The sequence below is a fragment of the Lissotriton vulgaris genome, chromosome 3_2 (genome assembly GCF_964263255.1).
Source record: "Lissotriton vulgaris chromosome 3_2, aLisVul1.2, whole genome shotgun sequence".
NCBI classification, from domain to species: Eukaryota; Metazoa; Chordata; class Amphibia; order Caudata; family Salamandridae; genus Lissotriton; species Lissotriton vulgaris.
The window spans coordinates 246,656,354-246,675,222 of NC_141690.1; the positions used below are offsets into that span (position 1 = coordinate 246,656,354).

At 46.7% G+C, this 18,869-nt stretch overlaps 1 protein-coding gene across 1 annotated transcript in view; it reads right to left on the reverse strand.

Moving 5' to 3' along the window:
- The window catches only part of DNAAF9 (dynein axonemal assembly factor 9), an 816,325-nt gene that overhangs the window by 439,962 nt on the left and 357,494 nt on the right, over nucleotides 1-18,869 (reverse strand). The window contains exons 14-15 of the mRNA XM_086964303.1: nucleotides 17,968-18,044; nucleotides 17,786-17,830 (exon numbers count right to left, since the gene is read on the reverse strand). Of these exons, the coding sequence (XP_086820429.1) occupies nucleotides 17,786-17,830; nucleotides 17,968-18,044 (122 nt within the window). The remainder of the gene's footprint in view (nucleotides 1-17,785; nucleotides 17,831-17,967; nucleotides 18,045-18,869) is intronic.

The window sequence follows — 18,869 nt, forward strand, 5'->3', positions numbered from 1 at the left end:
GAGTAAAGCAGGCCTGTGGAATCCAATTGAATCGCCTGACCGTTTGTACAAGACTAAGGTACGGTTGTGTTCTCAGACAGCTGAAGTGTATTACTGACATTTGTAAAGTTGGAGCAAGGAGACATGGACGATTAAGTGAGGGAACAGTAGAGAAATCCATTTAGAAATTCAATGAGGCCTTGTGCTTAGCAAGGAGTTGATGATTAGTCTTTCCATTTGGTGGATGGCAAAGGTGAAAACTGGAACTGTAGACTTTGGTGCATAAGGTGAAGATTACCCATTAGGTGAAGCCCAACATTCTGTCTTTACCAGATTATACCTTGACTTGGCGGAGGTCAGCCAGATGCCAGAACCTCACACCTTTTTGTGGTTCTGTTGTGGGTGCTCCAGACTGGAGACAACCCTGCTGTGAGAAGAAGTACTCAACACAAAGGCTGTATCTGGGGAGCAGCATGCTAACAACACTTGAAAGGAGAACAACCCAAAACGGATTCTGAAAGTGGATAGACATTTCCTGCCTGCTTTTGCTGTATAAAACAAAAGTTGGACCCCAGTACTCAATTTGTTGTTCCTGTGTCAAGTCCTCTATGGAAAAGGAATGGAGTGCTCAGATGGCTAATGTGCAGCCACATCTGGTGTGGTGTGACAGCCAAGTTTCCAGTGGTGATCACTAAAGTGGAATGCTGATGTAACGTATTAGTCTTATACACTCTGGTGATATTATATTAGTGACACTAATGGTATGAGTCCTCAATTAGTTGTTATAATGAGGGGCATACTGAAGAAATTAAATACGGATATAGAATTGTCACTGGTGGTTTTGGTATGTTTACTGATGATGAAGTGGGCAGATTGAACCTGGACATTATTGGTGATATATAGAGCAAATTAATGCATGTGACTGGGTTAGCTTCTTTAAGATGCCACTATGTGATACATGGTATATTTATATTGATAATAGATGTTTCAGAAGTGCATTTAAAAAGTACTGAATCATACTGGCTTCACACTTAGGTGGAGCAAGATGTAAGATCTGAAGGGATAATGAACATATCTGGCTAAATGATATCTGTGAATGGTTACACATAAATAATGAATTTACTACATTGAACTTGCAACCTGTCACAGAATACTAAAAAACAACTTCTGGTGATGAACTGTAAAGTTTTTTATAGCCATGAACTATGTAAGTAGGAATTGATAATTTACATCATGTTATGGTATTTACTATTCTGAATAATGAATTTGAATGTGGGTCTTCCATGCTGAACTAACTATATGAACGAGAGTAACATAAGTTAGGTTGATTATTTTGTTTTAGCCTGTGTGTTGTTGATTGCCAAGGCAATGGATATGATCAATGAAATATTATGTCACCATGTTATTTTATCATTGTAATTTATGTCCATATTGATTATTTTTATTTGGCTTATTGTTCTTACTCTCAAAATGTGAGGAATTACTGTGTCTTTTTATCAATCCGTAACATGGAAAGTATTCACATTGTGTATACTTGTTTTTGTGAGGGTTTTAACTGTATGTCCTAGCAAATTTGCTTTTGCAGCCTGGATTAACTTTTAGTTAGGGACGAAACGCATTACGATGAATTGTAAAGTTTTCTAGCAAAAATGTACCGCTGATTAAGTCCTGGGTAGGGATGAAACACATTGGCTGGGTTAAGATGATGTATACCAGTTGTCTCCACCCAGTCGATCACGACCTACCAATAGCTCACAGACACATTCAAAGTAGCTCACAATCTTGAGTTCATTTTTAAATAAACACAGGGTCACATTTTGCTTTTAGAGTTAAGGGAAGGCTGAGTTTATTTTACATTATTATTCTCAGGCTGCAGATAGCAGGGACTGATAATGAGAAGTGCTGGAATCAGATTTAGGACCCAGGGCACAGAGGCGAAGAACTGAAGCACTGAGGTATTTAAATCTTAAATAAAAATCCTTGTCAACTCAAAATTGAAGCATGAGAACAAAATGATGTTTCTGAATGCTTGCAAATTCAAGAAAATTAAAATGAACAATTAACTTAATCATTAAGTTAACTCTTAATGTTAGCCCATTTCAAAGTGTTGCATTTATGAACAGCAGGCCTCTTGCTCCCATTGGCCAGAAGACAATGTGCCATTTTTATAACTGAAAGATATCATTTTTTACAAATGCGAAGAATTTAAAGTAGATACAAATATTTCTATGAAACACAGAGTAAATGTTTCTCTCCTCTTTCAATTAAGGCAATTGCGTCTTAATATTTCATGAAGCATATTTCTTCACTTTTAATTCCACTTATTTAAACAAATGGCTGTATTTTCATATTATAAATATGGCACCATTTTTAAAGGTCAGTGAGTGCAAAATGCCTGCTGATGTTAATGCACACGTTGAAATGGGAGAAAATGTAAATGATGAGTGTTATGGAATTCTCCCGTTAAAAAAAAATCTGTGTATGTTGTATGTATTTGTGTCATACATTTAACAGTGCCACATATGGCAAAAGGTATGTCCTGTGCAACAAGTACATATGAAACGGGCTCTCAGTCACCCATACACATATATCCCATTCGTACGCACACATGTTCACACATCCCTGAAGACCACACTCTCACTGACACATATGGCTGCCTTGTCAAAGTGCCCCTAGTCAAAGTATTTTGTTCAAACCATAGTCTTTGGCTCTATGGACAACAGGCTTAATGTCAATGAAACTGGACGTGTCTGGTAACGTTGCACGAGTGGCTTGGCTTTCAGTAGCTCACAAACATTTTCAATGATCAGAAGTAGCTCTCACTACAGGAAAGGTTGGAGACCCCTGATGTATACTGTTTTAAGCAAGATTCAAGAATAAGGAAAATGCTACTTACCAGTATCTGTTCTTGGCATGTAGAGCTGCAGAGTTACACACTGGGCATAGACGGTACCTAGTGTTGGGTGAGGATGTTTGCAGTTTGTTTTTGTTCTAGAAAGTCTTTCGGAGTCACGGGATAGGGGACTCCTCCTTAGGACGATACTGCGCATGGGCATCGGCTCGATCCCCAGATTGTTTTTCACCATTAGGGAAGTGATGGGAGTTTTTACGAGAAAACTAGTGATGTCCATGTAATTTGTATCTAATTAAGATAATACTGGAACAGATAAAGGTAGCCGGGGAGGCGGGTGGGCGTGTGTAACTCTGCAGCTCTACATGCCAAGAACAGATGCATACTGGTAAGTAGCATTTTCTGTTCAAGGCATATGAGCTGCAGATTACACACTGTGCATAGATTGTATAGCAGTACCCACCTTTAGCGGCGACCACCAGTATCTGTTGCAGTTGTTTGAAACAGAGTTTTTAGTACAGCCTGGCCCACAGTGGCTTGTTGTTTAGTTTGCACATCTACACAATAGTGTTTTGTGAATGTGTGCGGTGTAGACCATGTAGCTGCTTTGCAAATATCGTCTAGGGGAATGTTCCCTAAGAATGCCATTGAAGTCCCTGTTTTTCTTGTAGAATGGGCTTTAGAAGGAATAGATAACATACGTTTAGCATTCTGGTAACAGATTTGTATGCATTTGACAATTCACCTGGCGATCCCAGATTTTGATATGGGGTTACCTTTATGTGGTGGTGAAAAAGACACAAAAAGTTGTTTAGTTTTACGAAACGTTTGTGTCCTTTCAATGTAGTAAAGCAATGCTCTTTTGACATCTAAGGTGTGAAGAGCTCTTTCTGCGACTGTTTGTGGCTGCAAAAAAATACGGGCAGCTTAACAGACTGATTTAGATGGAAGGAATTTAGGATTAGTACGGAGAACCACTTTAATATGGTGCATTTGCAGAAAGGGTTCTTGAATGGTGAATGCTTGTAGTTCACTAACTCTTCTGAGAGAAGTAATAGCCACTAGGAAAGCTACTTTCCAAGTTAGAAATTGCAATTCACATTTATGTAACGGTTCAAAGGGAGGTCCCATTAACCGTGTGAGAGCAATGTTTAAGTGCCACACTGGTGAAGGTGGTGTTCTGGGAGGAATTATTCTTTTGAGTCCTTCCATAAAACCCTTTATGGCAGGCACTCTAAAAAGAGATAGATGTTGTGTATTTTGTAAGTATGCTGCAATGGCAGCAAGGTGCAGTCTGATAGACGTGTACGCTAAATTAAACTTTTGAAGGTGTAATAGGTATCCTATGATGTGTTGAATAGACACATCTAAAGGATTGATGTGGTTGTTTTCACAGTATAATACAAACCGTTTCCACCTAGCTGCATAACATGCTCAAGTGGTGGGACGTCTAGCTTCTTTAATAACATTCATACAGTCTGGAGGGAGGTTAAGGTAACCAAACTATGACTTCAGGGGCCAGATCGCTAGGTTGAGCTGAGCTGAGCTGGGTCCGGGTGTCTGATCTCTACATGGTTTTGAGTTAATAAGCGTGGAGATAGGCTTAGTTACTGGTGGGGTACCACAGAGAGTTGCAGCAGCGTGGTGTACCACGGTTGTCTGGCCCAAGTTGGAGCAACTAGAATGAGTCTTAGGGAATGTTGCTGTAGTTTGCGTACCACTAACGGAAGTAGTACACACTGGCTGTATGAGCTGGCTTTTATGAGCCAGTCATCCAGATATGGGAAGACGTGAATATGCGGTCTTCTTAAGTGTGCTGCTACTACCGCTAGGCATTTGGTAAACACCCTTGGTGCTGTTGTGACTCCGAAAGGGAGTACTTTGAATTGGTAGTGCTGACAGTCTCGTACAAATCTGAGATATTTTCTGTGCGCTGTGTGGATAGGAATGTGGAAGTAGGCGTCCTTGAGATCTAGAGTGACAAGGAAGTCGTTTTGTAAAAGGAGTGGAAGGACCTGCAGGAGTTTGACCATATGAAGGTGGCTGATTGTATGTACAGGTTTAGGGGTCTGAGGTCTAGAATAGGTCTTAGAGATCCGTCCTTCTTTCGAATTAAGAAATACAGGGAGTATACTCCTTTGTTTTGCTGATGAAGTGGAACTATTTCTATTACATTTTTCTGCAAGAGGGATATAACCTCCTGTCTGAGCAGTATCAAATGTTCTTGAGACATTGGACGCTGTTTGGGTGGTATGTTTGGGGGGTAGATGTTAGTTCAAGACAGTAACCTGACTGAATTATTTGTAGCACCCACCTGTCTGATGTGATGTTTTCCCAGGCTGGCAGGTATTGTTGTAGTCTTCCCCCGACAGGAGTGGAATGGGGCGGGGGAAGGGGAGGGAAGTCATTGGGCAGGGGTGGTGGCAGAGCGGGAGTTGTTGTTTTTTCCTCTGCCCTTATTGTTGTTACCTCTGTAACCACCCCTTTGGTAGCCCCTACTGTAGGCGGACTGTGTGGGGGCTTTGTAAGAGGTAGAGGGTGTGTCTGAAGAGTATCCCCTGGTGGCGCCTCTGTAAGATGAGCGGCGAAATGAGCGGCGTAATGAGCGTCTGGGAGCCTGCGACGGCAAGGCTCCCATAGATTAGGCTGTATCGGTATCCCTTTTAATCTTTTCAAGGGATACGTCTACATTAGGTCTGAATACGTGTTGCTCATCAAAGGGCTGGTTAAGTATGGCACTTTGGACTTCAGGTTTGAACCCTGAAATGCATAGCCATGCGTGTCTACGCAAAAGAACACTAGTATTAATTGCGCTGGAGGCAGTGTCTGCTGCATCTAGTGCACAACGAATAGAGGTGTTTGTAATATTTTTCCCTTCTTGGATAAGCTCCTTTGCTCTGTCTTTGTACCTATCGGGGAGGTGCTGCATTAATGATTCTAATTCATCGTAATGTGCCCTGTCATAGCTTGCCAATAATGCTTGTGTATTGGCAATACGCCATATGTTTGCTGCCTGAGACACAGTTCTTTTACCTGATGCGTCAAGGAACTTAGACTCTTTATCCGGTGAGGGAGCTACACCTGATGTACGTGAATTTGCTCTTTTGCGTGCATTAGAGACCACAAGAGAGTCTAATGGTACTGGGCCTTTAACACCTTAGCTGCGTGTAAACATCTCTCCCCAGTGCTGCGCTGTCCATTGGAACCAGTGCTGAATGGACGTCCAATGGTCGTGCGCAGCACTGGGGAGGTAGCGCTGCTTGACGACCGTTGGCCGTCAGGAGCACTTAAGGGGTTAATATACGCTGGATCTAAAGGGGCAGCTTTATATTTTTTCTCTATTCGTGGGTTGATGACCCGAGTTCTAACGGGGTCTTTGAAGACTTCTGGAGCATGCTTAATAACTCCCTTAAGCATGGGTAAAATTGACAAGGACCTTTGTGCATTATCAAAGGTATCCATTAGGTAGTCTTCTTCTACAGGCCTGTGTAATAACTGATTAAATCCCATAGTGTCTTCTGGTGGGGAAGACCTAGATAGGTCATCTTGAGGGACGTTAGGGACGTCTGGGTATTATAATCATTCCAAGGGTCAGGTGAGCCCGGAGGAATAGAGTGATCTAGTGGCTCACTAACTGCCCCACCCCCTGTGTCGCCAGAGCCATCATCCCTGTTGTCATCATCTGGTAGGATAGAAGATGTAGGGGAGTGCTGTGGTAGGGGAGGAGGCGGTGATGGTATATGTGGAGGAAGGGGGGGGGGGAGGAGGAGAAGGAATCCTTAGAGGAGAGGTAGCAATGTCCTTCTTTGGATGAGGAGCTGGTGTAGGTGTATCCAGTGGTCGTTTTTTTTAACTAAGAGTTAGTCGACCAGTGGTTGAATCCTTAACAAGAGTCTTTTGTGCAGGGTCTGGATGAAATAAGTCCTCTGCAGGAGGCAGATCTTTTGGTGACGAGGGCTTTCTCTGCACTGAGCTGAGAGCGTCTTTTGGCTTTGAAGCTTGTTGTTTGGCAGTGTCTTTAGCCGGAGAAGTATGAGCCTTCTTTGGCTTCAATGGTTTTGTCGGCTCCGATGATTTTTTCGGCTCTGATGGGTTTTTCGGATACGATGGGTTTTTCGGATACGATGGGTTTTTCGGATCCGATGGTTTTTTCGGCTCCAATGGGTTTTTTGGATCCGATGATTTCTTTCGACTCCGAAGCGGGATTGCTTGGGTCCGATTTTGGTTTTGGTGCCGAGGGGCTAACACTAGGCTTCGGCGCCGATTGTTTTGATGCCGGCGTGGAGGCCGATGAGGATGTCTTTTTCGGTGCCGGTAGGTGTGCGCCGGCACCGTGGGCAGGCAGGCTCGAGCCCGAGTCGCCGGAAGGCTTAGTGAGCTTCTTAGCCGAACCCGAAGGCGGGGCAGTGGAAGCGGTGTCCCGGTGTGCACCCAAGCCCGAGGGCGAGGGTGTAACCAAAGCCTTTTTTGAGTGTGTCGAGGAAGGGTCGGATCGACGGTCTTACTTACAACCCGCTGTGCTGGAGTTATGTCCTTGACTTCGGAATCTTCGGGCTCGGAGTTGCTGTCGACGCTATGATGTTGTTCTGGGACGTCGACGTCCTCTTTGAAGATGTCGTCTGGAATTGGAGCAGATGAACGAGCCATTGTTCTCCGAGCTCGTCGGTCCCGGATCGTCTTCTTGGAGCGGAAGAGGCACAATCGGAACAGTCTCTGGCCTCGTGCTCCGGTGAGAAGCAAAGATTACACACCTCATGTAGGTCTGTGTGGGGAATCTTCGACCCACATTGAGGACACTTTTTAAATGGCGTCCTTTTCATGAGCTGGAAGTTGAGGCCTAGGTAGGGCCGAAGGCCTTCGTCGAAGACCAGAATCGAAAACTTCGGAGTTGAAGAGTAGCGTCAACTGTAAACGTGTTCGAAACTATACCGTCAAAGCTGGTGAGGATTGCGCGCCGAAGGAAATCGGTTCCAACACGGAGCGCTGGAAACACATCCGAGCCCGGTGGCGGAAAAAAACAATCTGGGGATGGAGCAGATGCCCATGCGCAGTATGATTCAAAGGAGGAGTCACCTATCCCGTGACTTCCAAAGACTTTCTAGAACAAAAACAAACTGCAAACATACGGGCCCAACACTAGGAGGCCATCTATGCACAGTGTGTTATCTGCAGCTCATATGCCTCGAACATATTGATTCCCTGATTTTACAATGGTTTATACATTTATTAACAGGTATTAAATCGTTATGATGTTGTCACAACAACGAAGTCATTTCAGAATTTGTTGAATGCAATTTGTGTGATAACAGTATTATAGACAGTTTATTATTATGGAGTTCTTCCCTTTGTTATTTGCTAAGATTATGGGATATGGAGGGGCTTATCTGGAAGTTGAACCTCCAGGCTTGAGTTCCCAAACTTGATCTAATATATACTTATGAACTGGTGTGTTGAGCCATATGGCTACATTGAGCTATTTGGAATCCGAATATCTGAATGTCCTTTGGTTTCGTGTGAGAAGATCCTTCCAATTAGGGAGCACTGACAATTTGAGTAATGCGGTGTATCATGGTTGCCGTGCCCATGTGAGAGCTACCAGAATTAGAGTGAGAGGGGTTTCTCTGAAATTCCTCACCACATATGGAAGCAGTAGGAGAGGCGGAAAATCATAGGTAAATATCCCTGACCAGTTAGCCCATAGTAAATTGCATAGTGCCTGTGGGTGATAACAGGAGGAAAAGTGTTGGCTTTTTGAGTTTCCGCTGTTGCAAAGAAATCTAGCTTTGGTGTTCCTAAGATTTGGAATTACCGGTTAAGGAATTCCGGGTGGATTTCCCACTTGTGGGCTTGTTGCTGGTCCAGCTTAAAAGGTTTGCAAAGTCATTATCTACTTGATCAAATATATACTTGCGTACTGATGGGATGAGGTATAACCATTACGACTGTCATTTTGGAACAGCATCACATGTGCCTGACCCTTGCTGAAAAGTTATAACCAGTCCTGAAGTAGCTAAGAGCCTGAGTGCCTGCGGACAGAGGGAAGAAGTCTGGAAACACTGCAGGTGGAGTAACTGTCTAGGAGGAGGAAGATACAGTGGGTCCCAGGGCTGGTGGAACTCCCAGAGAAAAACGACTGCCAAGAGCAATCAGTCGACAACATTACTCCCGGGCCTACAGTTTTTCAAGAAGAAGTTCCTGGTGGTAACAGTGACAACTCATCCTGACATTCCTGGTCAGAGTTGGGATCTAAGACCAACACAGCCTCTCTGCGTGCCATTACCTTTGTATGAACCTCTACAAAGACCTTTTCGACCCTGCTAGAGTAGGCCTGCTGCTGTCGCTGGTAGGATTGCCCCTGATCTGTGGTGGATGTTTTACCTCCACAGCTTCTCTGTTGCTTTCTAAAGGACTAACACGGGGCGGCTCTTTGTAGTGCACCCATCATTATTGCCATGTCTGTGTCCTTTTAATCTTTTCTAGCATCTCATCGACCTAGGGGCCAAAGAGATGTTCTCCATCGAGGGACACATTCAGAAGGTGTTGTAGTACCTCAGGCTTTTATCCCGAAATATGCAACCATGTATGTCTGCATAGTAGGATAGTAAAATTGATAAACCTCGCTCAAGTGTCAGACACATCCAATGGACCTCTAATGGCTGTATTAGATATAGGTTTCCCTTCTACAGTTAAGTCTTCTACTCTATTTCTTAATTCATCACAGAGGTGCTCGAAGAGATCTTCCACCTCATCCTATTGTGCCCAGTTGTCTGGAGAGGGGGCCTACAGAATTTGGGATACACCAATAGTTGGCATTACTACAGCCATCCTCTTCCCTGCAGCCTCTATCCACGTACTCTCTTTGTAAGGAAGAGGTGCATTTGTCGCTTGTGCTGCCGCGTGTTTACATGCAGTAGCCACAACTAGGAAATCTGGGGATGGATGCCCCCTGATGTAGAGTGGGTCTTATACTTTCTTTACACCCTGTGCGTTATTATCCTACTTTTAACTAGGCCCTTGAAAAGCTTAATGGATGGTTTCAACATAGACTTCATCATCGGTAGATATTGGACAGACTTTTCCATTCTACATAATGTCTCCACCAAGAAACACTCCTCTTTAAGCGTGACATCCATATCTACTTTGTTGTATGCTGCAGATCTCTATATAACAGTGCAATAACTGGTCATGTCAACTGGCAGGGATGGTTTAACAGGGATTGCCTCCAGATCAGGGTCCTCCTGTGGTTCGACGTTAGTCGTCCCGTGGGTTGTCAGGACTCTGTGGGTAGTCAGCTGACCCATCCAAATCATCTCCTGAGAATATGGTTTACACTTTAAGCTGAATGTGTAGATGACTGCGATGAGAGAGAATGTGCAGGTGAGCTGTGTGGTGTCGGTGTTGGGCTAGTGCCTTTGTTGAACATAGGTCTCTCTGGGGGTGAACGTAGGAAAGGTTCCTCAAATTCTATCCTCCTTTTTTCAGGGCAGTTAGTTTGCCAGTTAGTGAATCTATTGTTGTCTTATGGTAATCAAGGACTTACCTAGTCTTTTGAGGATAGGGTCTCACTTGGGTAAGCAGTCTTTTGAGGTGGACTTGGAACTCAGTGCAGAAATTTCCCTGTGATGGATTTTTCAGCATCTCTTCAGAGACTGTTCCTTTGGAACTGAATGTGTGAGGTGTTAGTTGAGGTGTGGCATCCAGAGGTGTTAGGTTTGGTGCTATGTGGCCATGGGTCCGATTAGGATCAAGAGGCCTCTCATCTTTTCTCAGCTCTGTGTCGACTAGAGCGACCAGGACTTGAGTCTTTGACTGGGCTGCTGGGGCGATCTGCTCTAGGGCATGGCTGCGACAAGTCCTGCAGTTGTTCTTTGTGTATCAGGGCTAGAGGAGTAACAGCAATCATGACCTGTAGCGTGGTTATCTCCGACTCAACGCCAGGAATTCATTGAAAGGATACAGTGGCTGCCCCTTTTCATCGCTGGATTGTGTCGATGTCTGAGTCTCCAGATGCTACGTAGTGTGGACTTCCTGGCAACACGTATCCCTCGTTCCTGCCTTCCTCATCGACGCAGTTGTTTTTCTTTCCCTCTGATACCTATTGTTTGGTGGTTTGCCTGATTAAGTGCCAGACGGTATCTTAAGGTTTTCTTGGATTTGAACTGTTGAAATGCCGCATAGTCCTGGTCATTGTGTTCCGGAGTTAGACAAAAAAGTTGCAGACAAGGTGTTGGTCAATGTGCAGCTACTTTGCTTTGCACTGCGGGCACCTACGAAATGGGAGCCATTCCAACATGTCTCTCGAAACATTCCAAGGCTGATGGAGATGGAACTGATGACCATGTGTGTAGCCTTGTAGAGATGGAATCACAGGATCTTGCAATTTGAAAAACTTCTTCAAAGAAAAATAAGTTGTAAATGTCTGAACCCAACACTAGATGGCAGGAGTGTGCGCAGCATGTATATCTACAGCCACACATGCTATTATTACCACTCCAACAATTGGATTGATCAGTAAAAGTAACCCATACAAAAAGTGCTGATTGGAAAACAAAGAGAACGTTTCCAGTTGTAGGCTGAAGCTCTTCATAGTTTGCTTTGAGAACTCCCTCTAAAGTATCTTTTTATTCAGCATGGAGGAATTCTGTCCGCTGCAACACTGCTACAATAATTCAATACTCCGACGAGCAACTTCCGACAAAAACAAATGGTCCAACTCTGGTTCCACATTTGATTTCTAAACAAAAGAAGATACAGGACTAGACCAAGCCGGGGATAATGCTTAATGCAATGCAATGGTCAGACCAGCCCAAACTAAGGATAAAGACAGTTTTGGACAAAAAGAAGTCTCAAAAAGTTGAAAGTCCCACGGAGTCATAAAGGGAATGCACAGTAGCAAAAGTCGCCAAATCATTAGGTTGAAAATGCAGTCATATCAGCAAACATGATCAAGTAATTTGGTGAGAAATGCTCAAACTAAGACACAGCAAAATATCACCAGTATTGTAATACATCACATGCCTTCCTCTTGCTCCACTGACATTTTTCTTGCATGTCAGGCAACAGGGGTTCTCGATTCTATGTCAGGACCGGAGGCTTCAGATTATGCTATATCTTCCTTCGCTTTATTAACATAAAGAGTCCACAGCAGCTTAGGAAAAGATATAATAAGAACAAAAAATGCTTTAAACATAAAGCATTGACGTAATGTTCAACAAAAAGTAAACAACAACTCCCAAGAGTCTCTTTGCGCAACAATAGTCCATAGTCCTTTCACACTGTCCATTATCACTATATAACCGGACTTCTCATCATCTTCCTCCTCTTTCTTCGCTGCTCCCGCAGCCAGATAAGGGCTTTTCTATATGTTTTCTTTTCATTGTGATTGATTGTCTTGTGTACGATCGTTTGGGGGACTCCTTGCATGGTTTATTCCCTTACAGAGTCCCCAGTTGCGGGAACGTTCTTCGTTCCTACGCGACTTTATTCCCACTTGTGTGCGGTGTGTACATAGACCGCAAGGGGGCGGCCTGTCGTCTCGCCGACCCCTCCGGCGCGCCTCCGCAGTACAAGGAGCCGCGCCGTGGAGTCTGCTTGCGCAGGGGCCGACCCTCGCGTACCCCTCTGACACCTGGTGATCCGGGTCTGTACTTTTGCCCACTTTTGACGCCCGCTGGGGTCGGTATAGCGGTTCTGACCGCGTGAATCGCCTTCGGGCGAGATCTGTGCACCTCTTTACCCGTGTGTGGCCTAGCGCGCTTGAGGGGTACGTAGACCCGGTCCCGGCGAGGAGGGTCTGCGCGCTTGGGGGTTGGTGCAGCCCACCTGCCACGTCAGCTGGCCCAAATCGTGATCGCAGCCGCTTGGCCTGCCCACATTCGAGAACTTTCTCGATTGCCGCCCTCTTGGGTGCCCCGCATTTGCCCTTGGTTCCGAGATGGAAGGGGAATACGATGAAGAAGCCTGCCCCTATCTGCAGGATGACGAGTTTTATCAGGCGGTGGACAATTCCATCTATCGTTGCGTGACGGAGGTGGTAGGGCCCATGGAGGACCGCCTTTCCGCCCGCATCGTGGAAGAGTGCGCGAAGCTGGCAGCGGCGCATGTGCCTCCGTCCCCCGAACTCCCGGGGACGTTTGGCGGGTTGCCACCCGCTCCGAAGAGACCTCGTGAGGAGGGACCTTCATCGGAGGCCCAAGGCGTGGACAGGGGCGCTTTCGAGCGTCTTCGTGACGCCTTCCTGGTCAAGGCGACGGCGGTGCCCCCTGCACCCTTGGTGGACCCTGGCACTTCTGGCGACGTGTCTACGGCGCCCGCCTGCCCGATCTACGACTCTCCGGACACGGATGACGACGGGGAGTCGACCCGTTCTTGGCTTCCGACACCTCCAGCGAAGGAGATGCCCGGGGACGAGTCGGGCCTGCTGGACCCGGACGAAATCGTCCACCCCCGATCCGCGGCCTGGGCCCCGGGGGAGACGGTGGCGAAGTTTGTCGCGGGCAGGCTGCGCAAGCCCCTGGAAAAGGAGGCGAGGGGTTGCCTGCGTGGGGAATGCCCTCGGCCTACTCTGGAAGGGAAAGTGGCCATGACACCAGAATTGGACCCCAAGATGGCCACCTTCCTGGCGAAATTTATGAAGGACCCCAGGAAAGGGATCGACCGGTCCTGGCGGGCTTGCCAGGACAAATTGTTGGATGCGGTCGGGCCCGCCACGAAGATCCTCGATATGGCGGAGGAGGCTCGAGCGAATGGCACCGCCATTTCACCGGAGGTGCTCTCCAACTGGGCCCAGAGGGTGATCGTATTCTTGGGCAACGCCAACTGTGCCCTGTCCACGGAGAGGCGGCGTTCGCTCCTGATCAAGCTGGATCCGAAGCTGGGGGACCTGGCCTCGTCGGAGGCAGGTGCTGTGGCTCAGGGTGGCCTCTTCGGCGAGCCTTTCATCCGCGAGCTGGGAAAGTTCGTGAATACGTTCACGTCGCTGGACAAGGCTCAGTCCAGCATCAAGAAAGTGTTCCACCAGCGTTTTTCTGGAGGGGCCGGTCGCGGCAGGGGCCGCGCGATCGGCCGGGGTCAGCAGACCAACAACAGAGGACAAGGCTCCGGAAGAGGTCATTACCAGACCTCAGCCAACTACACCAACTTCTACCCCACGAGGGGACAGCGCTATGGTGGCAGAGGGTTCAAGAAGAACCCCGGACAAGGAAATGCCCCCGGTAAGTGTACTTTGCTTGGATCAGGTTCCGATTGGGGGGCGGCTGGCAAGCTTTTACGGGGAGTGGGAATTGCTCACTGCCGACGCTTGGCTTTTGCAAACTGTAAGAGGTTTCCATATCGAGTTTTACGACCAGCCAACTCAGGCGAGGCCCCCGCGCCCGATGTTTTTTTCAGAATCCGACGCGCGATTGATAGACGGAGAGGTCTCGGACTTGCTGCGCAAGGGAGCCATCCGTCTATCAACGCGCCACCCACATGGGTTCCTCAGCAACGTCTTCTTAGTAGACAAGACGGATGGGGGCAAGAGGCCTGTGATCAATCTCAAAGAGTTCAATGGGTGGTTGGTCTACCGTCACTTCAAGATGGAGGGGATCCACCTCCTTCGAGACGTGCTCCTCCCTCGGGATTGGATGGTGCGACTGGATCTCAAGGATGCCTACTTGGTCGTTCCCATCCACCCCCCTCATCGTCGCTTCCTGCAATTCCTGAGGGACGACAAGGTGTTCGAATTCACTGCCCTGCCGTTCGGTCTTTCTTCGGCCCCGTGGTGCTTCACGAAGGTCCTCCACCCGGTGGTGGAGTTTCTCAGAAGTCAGGGGGTCCGGATGCTAGTATACTTAGACGACATCCTCCTCATGGGGCAGTGCCCGGAGGTGCTGGCGGGCCAGCTGCGTCAAGCTGTCGGCCTGCTTCAGAGACTAGGGTTCGTCATCAACGGCTCCAAGTCGGTTTTGGTTCCCACTCAGCAGATCACCTTTTTGGGTTTCGTGGTGGACTCGGTGCAGGCGGTCTTGAGCCTGCCGGGTCGGAAGGTCGCGAAGATACGACACCTGCTTCGGCAGACGATCGCAAGGGATCGTACGTCACTGCGTCATATCGCCAAGGTGGTGGGCCTTCTCTCGTCCTCCATCCAGGCGATTTTCCCAGGCCCGCTGCACTACAGGGCTCTTTAACGCTTGAAGACGCAACATCTGCGCCGTGGGATGAGTTACGATCAGTGGGTTCCCCTCACGGACGAGGTGAAGGAGGAAATGTCGTGGTGGCTGTCTCACATGGAGGCATGGAATGGTCGGGCGATCTTCGGTTCGGCTCCGGACCTGATCATAGAGTCCGACGCCAGCAGGTCGGGCTGGGGCGCCCGGTGCGGGGATTTTTCCACCGGCGGCGCCTGGTCGTCAGATGAACAACAATTGCATATCAATTGTTTGGAGCTCCTGGCGGGCTCCTTCGCAGTTCGCTGTTGGACCAAAGATTCGGTCAAGGCTTGTGTCCTGTTACGGATGGACAATATTTCGGCGGTTCGGTATGTGAACCACCTAGGAGGTCCTCGTTCCCGCGCCTTGGCGGACTTAGCGAAGGACTTCTGGGATTATTGCCTGTCTCGTCACATTGCGGTGACGGCGGAGTATCTGCCAGGCCAGTGCAATCAGGTAGCGGATTGGCACTCTCGACATCTCAGGGACGCCAGACAGTGGAAACTGGATCCGGAAGTCTTCCGGTGGCTACACTCCCTCTGGGGCCCCTTCTCGGTGGACCTCTTTGCGTCCCGTCTCGACCACCAGCTGCCGCGGTTTTACAGCTGGAGGCCGGACCCTCTAGCGGAGGCCACGGACGCGTTCTTGCAGGATTGGAGTCGGGAACAGCCGTTTGCGTTTCCCCTGTTCTCCATGATCATGCGAACGGCGGCTCAAATACGCCGCCAGGGTGCGGAGCTGGTGTTGGTTACACCGCTGTGGAGGTCTCAAGTATGGTTTCCGGTTCTTCTGGAACTTTCTTGGGATTTTCCAATCCTACTCCCCCGGTTTCCTCTGCTCCTGACGAACCCGGATCAGGAACCTCACCCTCTCGTCATGCAGAACACTCTCCGCCTCGTGGCGTGGAGGCTCTCAGGAGACGCTGGGCGCTCCCGGGTCTTTCGGGGTCGGCTGAGCACCTGCTCTCCAAAGCATGGGCCGATAGTACGACGAAGCGTTACAGATCCGCTTGGCTTAAGTGGATGCGTTGGTGTTTACGAAGGGATCTGGATCCCATGGTCGCAGGCCTTGTTCCCGTGCTGAATTTCCTGGCACATTTGGCCGACAAGGGTCTAGCGTATAGGACGATCAATGCTATCCGGTCGGCGATTTCTGCGGGCCATGATAATATCGATGGCCGTCCGGTAGGGGAACATCCTTTTGTGTGCCGGCTTCTGCGAGCTGTTCGCCTCGCACTGCCGCCAGAACCCAGGTACTCCGTCCTTTGGGACGTCAATTTGGTTCTGAATTTGTTCCTGTCGTGGCCAGCCAATGCTTATCTGTCTCTTAAGGAGCTGTCGGCGAAGTTGGCCATGTTGTTATGTCTGGTCTCTTGTAGGCGCGTCTCGGACGTGCGCGCGCTGGATGTCTCTGCACACATTTTTTCCCCGGATGGGGTTACTTTTACCGTGGGCCGACGTACTAAGACGTCGTCGCGTTCCATTTCGTATCCAGCCTTTACTGACACTCCTAAGTTGTGTGTCGTGCAATGCCTCAAAGCATATGAGGACCTGACCTTGGATCTGCGCCCTCCGGGCGAGCGTCAGTTGTTGATTGCCCTGCGGAAGCCACACAAAGCTGTCTCCTCCCCCACTATTGCTCGGTGGGTGCGATGGGTCATGCAAGAAGCGGGCATCAATACTTCTCTCTTTGGAGCACACTCCGCCAGGGGGGCCATGGCCTCTAAGGCATTCTAGGTGGGTGCTCGTCTGGAGGACCTAATGCGAGCTGCGGATTGGTCCTCGGATTCCACCTTCAAGAGGTTTTATTTTAAGCCGGTGGTGGATTTGGCTCAGTTGGTGGTAAGTAAGCTTTAAACTAGCATAATCTGAAGCCTCCGGTCCTGACACAGAATCGAAATTTGCCTAGCTTACGTAACGGTAAGTTTCAATTCTATTAAGGACACGGAGGCGAGGATTATCCCACCCAGGCCACAGTGATGTCTCTACCCACCCGTATGGCAGTAAGTAAAGCGTTTCCCTTTACATTGTCAGTACTGTGTTAATCACTGAATGCTCCTCGCCTTGTTGTCGCATTCCTGGGCCACCTCGCTGATGCTGTTCCTTTTTTGGCAGGCAACGACGGGGCTAAACAGGACCAATGAGGCTCAAGCGTGATCCGCGCGAAGAAAGAGGAGGAAGATGATGAGAAGTCCGGTTATATAGTGATAATGGACAGTGTGAAAGGACTATGGACTATTGTTGCGCAAAGAGACTCTTGGGAGTTGTGGTTTACTTTTTGTTGAACATTAAGTCAATGCTTTATGTTTAAAGCATTTTTTGTTCTTATTATATCTTTTCCTAAGCTGCTGTGGAGTCTTTATGTTAATAAAGCGAAGGAAGATATAGCATAATCCTCGCCTCCGTGTCCTTAATAGAATTGAAACTTACCGTTACGTAAGCTAGGCAAATTTCGATTCTACTATTAGTGAAGTAAAAGAAGGATTTCCCTTAGATTACTTTGTAAATTAGCAATTTTGGCATCCTAAAGAACAACATTTCTAAATATAGTACTACAATTACCCATCAATGAATTCCATTGCATCTCCCAATAGACCTATTCTTTACCTTTCGAGAAAAGAACAAAAGGTAGATGCTTGGAATTCTTTCATTGTAAACTGGCTGCAAAAATGCAATAGTTTATGGAGGCAGAATCACAGAGCAATGAGTTAAGGTGCCAATGAAGCTTAAACTTTTCTCAAATTGTGTTTACTCAGAATGGTACTGACCTCCCATGATAATTTACAGCTTGAATCTGAAATGTTGTTTTAGATCTAGGAGCATAAAAAGAAAAAGGAAATAAATACATGATGTCAAAGATTCAGCAATCACAGTTAGTCTGGACATTTCCCAATTTGGGCCTTTCTTCACTGCAATAAATAAACACTTAAATGTAGAAAACGTTCCATACCGGAGAGCAGTTTTCAATTGCACAAGTTCAAAGGAATCCAAAAGAGACCAGAATAACTGTTCTGCTGCTTCTTTTGCCTGTAAAAAATGTTATTAGGTTAGGAGTCATTTGATATAATTATGCTGATTTGATCTGAGACAATTACAGTTAAAAAATAAATCTCCCAATTTTGTTTTCTACAGCAATTGTAGTATTCTATAAATCGGATAAAATAGAAAATAAGTTATTTGCTGAACTGATGTAACATTTCTATTTAAAAACTACAAATAAATTAAATACAATTATCTAATAACTTTATTAACTCATTTTCCTAACACTATATTATAAAGCAGATACACATTTGTTTATTAGAGTTGATCAAATCAATGAGATATGGCATTTAGAGAAGACACTTACACAAACAGCCCAGACAAGAAAATATCTTGGGAGGAGAAGACAGAAGAATGGGAAGAGGATCATTTATCACAGAAAAATAGAGCAAACACATACAACTCAAAACAACAGTTTGTTATGATGCTAGACACATCCATGCCTGTTTTAAATCAATACTTGGAAAATGTTTAGGTGGATGCAAGATTTTGCAAAAAACAATATAGCTTCTGAGTTACAAATAAATTCTTCCACCACACTCTAAACAATTTGATATTATTTTGTCCTTAGTAAATCAATAAAATGATGTATTAGTATATCATTTTCACTTAAAACCATTTAAAAAAATGTGAAAGAGGAACACAACACTCCAGATTGCATATACTATATATACACATACACACAAGAAGTGTTCTGAATTGGGTGTAAGAAGTTGCTGGTGTCAGCGCAATTGGAAGAGAGTTCCAGAAGTGGTCAGGAAGGAGAATCTGAGGCCGTCCTGTTTTTTAAGTTTGAAGGTGGGGGTCATGAGC